At 43.0% G+C, this 9,272-nt stretch overlaps 2 protein-coding genes across 6 annotated transcripts in view; one reads left to right on the top strand and one right to left on the bottom strand.

Moving 5' to 3' along the window:
- LOC135100889 (uncharacterized) overlaps window positions 1-8,264 on the bottom strand; it is a 64,192-nt gene extending 55,928 nt beyond the window's left edge. For all 5 annotated transcript variants that reach the window (XR_010268952.1, XR_010268951.1, XM_064004420.1 and 2 more), the window contains exons 1-2: window positions 8,146-8,264; window positions 7,351-7,423 (exon numbers count right to left, since the gene is read on the bottom strand). Coding sequence is in view for 3 of the 5 variants with exons in the window: in XM_064004420.1 (XP_063860490.1) it covers window positions 7,351-7,423; window positions 8,146-8,196 (124 nt within the window). In the remaining 2 variants the exon portion in view is untranslated. The remainder of the gene's footprint in view (window positions 1-7,350; window positions 7,424-8,145) is intronic.
- On the top strand, window positions 1,107-4,633 carry LOC135100884 (helix-loop-helix protein delilah-like). The gene is made up of 2 exons (XM_064004413.1): window positions 1,107-1,489; window positions 1,640-4,633. Exon 2 carries the CDS (start codon window positions 2,580-2,582, stop codon window positions 3,525-3,527), a length of 948 nt encoding a protein of 315 aa, XP_063860483.1. The 5' UTR covers window positions 1,107-1,489; window positions 1,640-2,579; the 3' UTR covers window positions 3,528-4,633.
- Window positions 8,265-9,272: the final 1,008 nt, after the last annotated feature.

Below are 9,272 nucleotides of genomic sequence, written 5' to 3'. Positions count from 1 at the left end.
ATATGATGTACCTTTATGTTTAAATCCACCAAATACAAGATGAGATTGAGGACAAAGCTGCAAGTCTCTTAAAGGCTGTACACAGAGACAAAAAGAAAAAAAATATATGATCAGAAGCATAAAGGCAAGCCATGAGAAGAATATTAAACCTATAAAGCAGTCAGCATGGTGAACAAATAGAGCAGTGGAAGCAAGCACACTAACACCCAAGAAGATAAAAAAGGAAGACTGAAGAGAACCACTTAAGCAAGTGAAATTTGTAACATGACAAAACAACAAGTAAAAATAGACTAAGATAAACAACTTCAGTACAAAAAAGACAAGACAGAAGACTGAGATAAAGTATAAAAAAAAAAAACTAAAAACAAATTAAACAAAATAAATCAAACATGTGAATATCTAAAGATGCTGAATATGGTGATAAGTTTATTTTCTTTTTCTTTTTTTCATAAGGGGTATTAAGATTCATTATAAATTAAACATGAAGGAATGAATGATTTAAAGAATAAGAGGAGCAGATAGAAGTGGTGGTGGTGGTGGTGAGATGTCCAGCAAGTGATGTATAGGATGGGGGCAGGTGTGAGGTCTCCATTACGCCCTTATCTCAGGTGCGGTAATGTCTTTGGGGGCACGAGGGTCAAAGACTGGGTTGTTAAAAGTCCCTTGGCGGCTCTTTCGTGGATGAAAAATATAGTAAGGTGAGATTGAACCTGAAGGCTTGATAGTATGTAGATTAATGACCCCTTGTGTGTGTGTGCGAGAGAGAGAGAGAGAGAGAGAGAGAGAGAGAGAGAGAGAGAGAGAGAGAGAGAGAGAGAGAGAGAGAGAGAGAGAGAGAGAGAGAGAATGTGTGTGTGTGTGTGTGTGTGTACCCTGGGATTAAGATAAAAAAAAAGTCAGTTGTACTCGTACAAAGATAGTCAGATAAACAGGACAGCGAGACAAACAGACAGACAAAAACTAAGGCAGGCAGACAGGAAGACAGGAATACATCATAATTAAACATCACTGCTAAGAAGAAAACTTTGACAAAACACACACACACACACACACACACACACACACACACACACACACACTCTACGGGAAGGCAACATCCCCACACACAGGCCCACAAATACACACACGCACGCAGACGCACTCCAGCATCAGCATCACCACCACCACTGACAACAAAATGGATGTTGCTAGAATATCAACATGGATTAAATTTCTTTTGCGGTTTTTGTTAAGACGCTCAGGGTTCAATTATCTCAGACTCTTCATTATTATGGCATCAAAGTGTGCGTGTGACGTCACTGAAGTGTGACGTCAGGAGGACGGCGGAGAGTGTCGGGTGCTCCGCGAGGCGCGAGATGATCAGTGCAGCCTCTGCCCTGGAGCCGCGAGCAGGTGCCGCCCGCTCTCCCTCGCCCCTTGGATCACTACTCGGCCTCGCATTGAAGTCACGTCCAACACATGACCGTCGCAAAGTAACACCATTTTATAGGTAGTTAACTTTGGAATTTCTTGGTCTACATTACAAAATTACTGCTTATGGTTTAATAGTAGTTCTTCATCTCTCGTTATAGACGGTAAAGGTGTTTAGAATTCAAACGAGTAGAGAAATACAGGATTCATAAGAGTATTATCTTCTCAGGAAACTCTGGATGCAGTTGGGGGTTTCCCTAGTTTTCATCTTAATGGATTCTGAAGCGGCTACGAGAAACTACATGTTGAGGTGAAGGAGAGCGCAGCGAGGAGGCGAGGGTGCCGCGACTCACGGTTGAGGAGCCCTTCACGTCCCGCCAAGCCGAGCAGCGGCTTTAAGCGCCCATCGAGAGTCATCGGCGAGGCAGACAATCGTGCAAATTAGCGTAGGTCATCTGTTGTGTTTATCAGTGCACCAGTAAGCCAAGCCAGCCACTCGTCCTGCTCGGGTGGTGTGCGCCGTGCCAATCCATCTCGCGGCCAATCGTGGTGATCAGCCCTGCAAATTACCCGACCTGATCAGCTGTGCCCATCGCTGCTGTCAAATAACCACGCCACGCCACCCATCACGCCCCCTCGATAGTGCAAGCTACATACAAAGGGACGAAATTAAGTTTGAAAAAAAAATAAATAAATAAAAATAAAAAACGACAATACTTCTCCACTATTTCCCCAAAAAAAAAAAAAAAGTGATAAGACAATACTCTAGAAAATATAATAAAAAGGCTGCGTTGATGTGCAGTATTTTGTGAGATTTGTGGGAATTGTGTTCTGCGTGTGTGTCCATCAGCCTGATAAGCCTCGATACAATGCTGGGTAAAATGAAGTAAAAGAAAATTCAACTTTGATGTAACTGATAAGTGCGGACAGCAGAAGTACAAACAAAAACCGGTGCAGTGCGTTAGTTTAGATTATCGTTCTCAGTAATTTCCTGTTCTGATTCTATTCAAGTATATGTGAAAATTATATTTATAGCTGGCAGTAACTTCTTCATATTTTTTCCTTTTATTTATAGACTCTGCTGAACAACATGGATTTTTTGTGAGAGAAACTCAGTGGCACTGGAAACGCGACTTCCTTATTGTACACTGGAGGTCAGACACCCCCGCATGTGTTCAAAATATATCATGATTTCTGAAAGAGAAAAAGTGCGAAACAGACTTACTTCTATGGAACCAAACACTAAGATGGTCCATCGCACGGAGCTTCCCACCGCGTCCCCAACCACAACTACTGCCACCATTACCAGTAACAACTCCCACAATTTACACAGAAGTTCGTCAAAAACCACAGAAAAATACAGCCTTCGCCCACGGAAGGTCGTGCGGCGACTACAGCAGCTGGACAGGGGGAGTCTAAAAAACAACGACACCCGCGTCGCCAAGTCGAGACCGCCGCCGCTGTCCAAGTACCGCCGCAAAACAGCCAACGCCCGCGAGAGGCACCGCATGAAGGAAATAAACGATGCATTTGAAACACTAAGACGCATCCTCCCTGACTTCTGCAGCAGGAGAGCGGCAGCTGCGTCCGCCATGACTAAAATCACGACACTGAGACTGGCGGTGAGTTACATCAGGGCTCTGTCTCACATCCTGGAGGACGGAAGACGGCCCGGGAACATCTCCTTCCTCGAGAACATCCACCTCGACCATACGCTGCCCGGTGCCCATAACCCACAGCCTCCCGCAGCCTGTGGAGGAAATGCCAACGCCCAGCATCACCTTGCACACATATCAGAGGAGGCGCCAAATTTGTCACCTCTTTCCTCTTGTTTCCCTTCGTTTTCCTCCTCTCCTTCTTCCTCTACGTCACCCTCCTCTTCTTTCTCTTACTCCTCTCCTTCCTCGTCCTCCATGTCCTCCTCCTTGCAGTCTTTCTCACACCTCCGCTCTTCCTTCGGCAGCAATAGTGACCTGAGTGATTTGCTCTCCGACGACTCATGTTGTGTGTTGGATGATAATCTCGACTTGTTTGACGACATTCCACCACTACCTGAGGCTGACCCCTTCGCCTTACTCCTGACACCTGACGGGGCGATGCAAGACCTGGAATCGTGACCTGGTCTGCGCTGCTCATTCCCGTCTTTCCTCCTATATACACAAACATACGCACACACAAGTACCCATCACCGCGCGGCACATATATAAGAGCACTCACCGTACTCACAACAACATTCCTAATGGTTTCAACTGTTCCTCCACACATAAGAATGCAATTGTGTGTTTAAATAATCGTGCAGGGAAACTTATTCAGTATTTCATAATGCGTATATGGGGAAAATTTTCAAAATCCTCTGGAAATTTAGCACATGTGAAACGTAAAGTAAAACAAATACAGTAAAACCTAATTACTTTTTTCATTGGATCGTGTGTGTATGTGTGTGTGTGTGTGTGTGTGTGTGTGTGTGTGTGTGTGTGTGTGTGTGTGTCTGCCGTTGATACCCGAGTAAGCATTCCCAAGGGCGTGTCTGTGATGGTCTCAAAGATTAAAAGGAATAGAGTATCACTGAGGGGTACCGATGTGTGTGTGTGTGTGTGTGTGTGTGTGTGTGTGTGTGTGTGTGTGTATGTGTGTGGCTGGCAAATATTTCTCTCCCGAATGCTAGACAGATATACATGTTTTAAGTTCACTAAGTCACACACACACACACACACACATACACACACACTCTTCCCATTTTCTTTACAGTACCATCTTCCTTCTACCTTTTGTGATGGACGTGTTATATATAAGCCGTTGATTTTCACCCGTTAACTTTATATACTTCAATGTACCTCTGGCTAACGCTGCGCAACCTGGGCTGGACCGCCGGGAGGAAAGGAGGTGAGGAAGGCGAGGGTTGCGGAGAGCCACTAAAGAACTCGCGGGGGAAGAATGTGTGACGAGAAGGGAGGTTGTGTTCCCCTTTTGTGATAATATGGAAATAAAAGAGAAAGCCATATTTCTTTGGTGACATTTTTCCTTGCCTCAGATCCCCCTGTGTGTGTGTGTGTGTGTGTGTGTGTGTGTGTGTGTGTGTGTGTGTACTACCTACCACACACACACGGACGCAACCAGACACCGCTAATTAATATGTCTCCTGCCCAAGTAATAATACAAACAGGCTGGTCGCGCCTTAAAAGGACCCTTCATAAACACGGCACCTGCTCACGTCAGCACAGTGCGTCGCGTCCATCAGGAGTCGCGTTGAGCCTTCACACTGCACAGGGCTTGGTGGAAGAAAAAAGATGATTAACGCTAAACACAAATATACGAATGAATTTATTGTTTTCTATATTAATGACTAGAGCGATGACGATAATGATGATGACTATGATGATGATGATGATGATGAGGAGGAGGAGGAGGAGGAGGAGGAGGAGTAGCAGCAGCAGCACCACTGATACCAAACGGAGTGATCGAATAGTTCAAACCTTTAAGTGCCTGCAGTTTTATCTATCTCCGCTGACTCATCACACGTAACTCGGTCCAAATAACAAGCGTCATACTCTCATTGGCAGTCACACGGGTAAGCGCAGCAGGGTCACAGGAGGCCCGCTAGGCGAGTACGTGCAGCGCTGAGGAAACTCGAATAGAATGCAGTAGTGAAGAGGAGCGAGTGGGCTGACACACGCTACACATTACTATCGCTTAAACCAAGTGTCTTCTTTATATGTTAAGAAGATCGGCCAGAACGAAAGCAAATGGAGTAAAAAAAAACTCCTTACACTTATGTCAAAAGAAAAAAAAACAAAAAAAATCACATATATTTCCAAAAAAAGAAAATAGAAATAGGAGAAAAGATAGAGATAAGCGGTTATATTTTCTTCTCGCAATCTGGTTCTTAAGTGTTAGCGCTGAGCCATTAGGGAGCCCCCAAAAGCAGATTAGATGAACTGACAGATGAGGATGAGAGATGGAAATAGGTAAGAACGTTTCATGGAGGAACAGCCACATGTAGACCTAATAGCTTCTTGAAACTTCCATTATTTTCTCATTTTATTGTGTTCTCAAATGTATGTAACAAGTTTTCATAATCAGGAAAATTAATCACAAGCTAAATGCGTATAACGAACTGGTTTACCAAGGAGGACTCGCCCGACGAAGGGAGAGGCAAAGAAATTATCACTCCCTTGCACCACTGATCTTGCTGAGCGCATTATATTGCCACTGACCGATTCCTCCGATGCTCTTTTATAAATTGCTTTTGAAATATAGACTCATTTTCGGTTTGCTTCTCAAAACAATGGGTCACCTAATAAGGCAATGGGTTATTTAGACTGGGAGAGCGACGGTAGAGGGGGAGGTGATAAGTAAGGTGTGTGTGTGTGTGTGTGTGTGTGTGTGTGTGTGTGTGTGTGTGTGTGTGTGTGTGTGTGTGTGTGTGTGTGTGTGTGTGTGTGTGTGTGTGTGTGTGTGTGTGTGTGTGTGTGTGTGTAAAAAGTATAAATATCGTTGACTGTCTGATAAAACTGTTGACATTTTTATCTACCTACTTGTTTATTTTGTTGCATTTATTTATTTATTTGCCTATTTACTTATTTGATATGAGAATACAAGTATAAATATCATTGACAGTCTGATGAAACCTTTGACACTTTTATTTATCTGTTTATTTATCTTATTTATTTATTTACTTATTTGTATTTATATCTTTGTTGTTCAGGAGAGCGTCTGGCCCTCAACATCATGTGACAATTAATTCAGACGTAAAGCAAAAGGATACGAGGGAAGCGGCAGCAAAGCATGAAAGTTACATGGAGTATATGATGAAATTGTCAGTAAACTGGTAAGTTGTTGATCTCAAGTGCTATCAGGTAACCGTTCCACAGGGATGACAAAGTGACAATATATTTGATTTCTATCCAGAGCTAAATCAATTTAGTACTATCAAAACACGGTTATATAATCAGTAGTGGCCCAAATATTATGTAAGTTCTCGATAAGTGCTTCTGAAAATATGAATCAATTAATAAATCTTACCGATACTTTTATTATCATCATTTAAAGATACATTTTTAAGTATTTTCGAAACAAGAGAAAACACCTTCATAGGAAAAAAGCAGCATAAAACAGCAAAACCAACAGACAATGGTCGGCTTCCCGAGTCGCGTGATCCTAGGTAATTTGCTCGGTTCAGGTCAGAAAGAACAGACTACAGTACATTTACAACCCAAATCTAAATGAGTTGCCTGAGTATCAGCTGCTCCGACCACGCGATTCGAACCCTGGCGGTCAGTGCGCGAAGAAGCAGCCGATGCCACTATCTGAGCGCGACCAGGATAATGAACACTCTGGGACCCATTACGGCTCATCAACCACATGTCCGCCAGTGATCATATGTAGCAAGGGAAATATATCTGTCAGAGGCACGCACCCTATGTCTCATCATTAAACAAACCCTTGCATTAGCTTTTAGAGTTTTTTGCTCTTTATTGAATCTAATAGACCGTTCCGTGTCTGCATCTCAATCCGGGGAAGTACAGTGCATTAATGCCAGCTTATGCGCTCATTAGAAAGTCACTCAAAATGTTCCAGTGCCATTAAGAAGATTAATCCTAACAATTACATTTCACTTATTCAGTTGTTTGACTTTTTTTCTCTATGTATTTAAGTATTCAATTTTACCTGACGACAAATCGAGTTTCTTTTCGTTCACTTTAACGGAGGGAGCTCAGGACACAGTATTATAATTATGTTCAGTTGGGCTACTGCATGCGCAAAAACAATAAGGTTTGAGCAGCTATAAATATATTACAGAATCGTCTCCATAGCCATTTTTCAAGTTATTGCCGAGTGGCCCAAGAACACCCACATGCTTCCTATCAATCCAGTCTTCGTTGGCTACTGCATCGGACTGCTCTCAGAGGCGGCATGAGCTTCTGCACAAATTCTACTTACCCAACCACGAGCGAGGTCGGACCAGCGAAGTCTCGAAAAATGTAAAGGGACGACCATCTAAGTCTCCAAAAATCTGAAAACACACAAAGAATTCCTTACCGAAGCTATAAGACAAAACACAGGCACAAAATAAAAAAAAAAATCTTCCCGGCGCTAAAAGACAAGAGCTTAAACAATAAATAGGATAGGACAAATAATATGCAGAGTTGGTGATGAGGCACTATGAGTTGCTGAGGCGGTGAAGCATCTAGTGATTGGAAAGGAGAGAACAAAGGTGGTTAATTCTGATGTGTTGATTGTGGTGTAGGTGGTAGTGGTGGTGGTGGTGGTGGCGACGCAGATGGGGAGTGGGTGGTAAGGGAGTGGTATGAGCACGGAGGGTTGGGCAGCGGAGGATGTAGCGTGAGAGTGCAGCTGCTAATGTGTGTGGTGACTCCTGCCTGCAGTTTTTAGGTATAGGATTCTGGAAACGCCTTATGATGCCCGGCGGGTATTCTGGCAGCGGTGCATTGTGGGTACACGTGGGCCGGACGCGGGCGGCTGGCATCCATACCGCCCGCCGACACCACCACTGAGAAATCTTTACATGTTTCTAGGTCTTTAAACATCTCATCTTGGACACACTAATTTCTGTTGATGAGACTGAATAGGTTGTAGCACCGCACAGTCCTATGAAATGTAAAATAGATGAAAAAATGGTGTCTGGCAACTCATGGCTTCTCGGCCAAGCGGCATCACAGAGCTAACTGCACACTAGAAATATGTCCCTAGAGACTCATTATCTACTTAATATACCTGCTGGACCGTTGGGAACAGCACATGGGAACATCTTAAGCAGTCCTTCATCCAGAACACAAATAAATTTCAAGAAAGCAATGAGTCAAATAGACACGTGCCCCTCACGCCGCTGCTGCCACCACTGGCCTGGCTGGCAGTGAGATGCATTGTTTCAGTTCCTGATTTCGAAGCTGTTCGGTGCGTCACGATACATAGAGAATCAAACAGGACAAATTTCTAAAATGCAAGAATATCTTACATGTATGAAAAAATATGTATCTACGTTGTAGGTGGAAAGTTGTCCAAAAGAAGAATGTTAGTTAATACTGTGCTAAGTGGCATCTTTTGTGCTAAACAACAATAATGAGCACTGTTCCTTTCTTGTTTCGAATCGTTTACAGTTCATCAAGGGTCTAGCTTACTTATCTCGCTGAGAGAATACTTACAGCATAGACGCGTGTTATTTTCCTTAGCGATGACAAAAATGATAATGAAGAGAGAGAGAGAGAGAGAGAGAGAGAGAGAGAGAGAGAGAGAGAGAGAGAGAGAGAGAGAGAGAGAGAGAGAGAGAGAGAATACAAATCTTATCACTGCTGGCATCTGGTGTCAGCCAACCAGCCAGATAATCAACTAAGATAATATTTGAAGACTAGAGGACACGGAGAAAAAAAAATATCTCTTACATTATATGTTTTCCTTTTAATAACTTGAATGTGGAATTATCAAATGAGAAAATAAAGACATCTTGTGTTAATTAAGCCCACAGTGTCTCAAGAAGGTAACAACACTTCTGCCTGAACACACAGCATAGTGCAAGCTTTGTGCAGTCCATCTGGTGGTGACAACATGCAAGGAGAAAGCTAATAATACAATATTCAACCGAAGAAAATGCATCATACATTCAGAAACACTAGGTACTAACAAATTAGCACAAACTCACACGAGAGAGAAAAAGTTATAAATAAAATCCTTCGAATATACTGTATAACTACACCTCATCATCAGCGTAGCCTTACTATTTTAAGCAATGAGAACATAAGAGCATAAGAATACGGGATATTGCAAGATACTGTCGGTCCTACGCGTGGCGACCCCTGAGCTACACATCTAAATCCTAGTGTTATACCTACCAAAGATCTAATATC

This window comes from Scylla paramamosain, chromosome 5, assembly GCF_035594125.1.
Source record: "Scylla paramamosain isolate STU-SP2022 chromosome 5, ASM3559412v1, whole genome shotgun sequence".
NCBI lineage: Eukaryota > Metazoa > Arthropoda > Malacostraca > Decapoda > Portunidae > Scylla > Scylla paramamosain.
The sequence above is the reverse complement of the archived record's forward strand: the minus strand, read 5'-3'. Positions and strand labels throughout refer to the sequence as shown.

Bases quoted from the DNA above. Each gene is read 5' to 3' on its own strand.
- LOC135100884 (XM_064004413.1), top strand. From the start codon at position 2,580: ATGTGTTCAAAATATATCATGATTTCTGAAAGAGAAAAAGTGCGAAAC.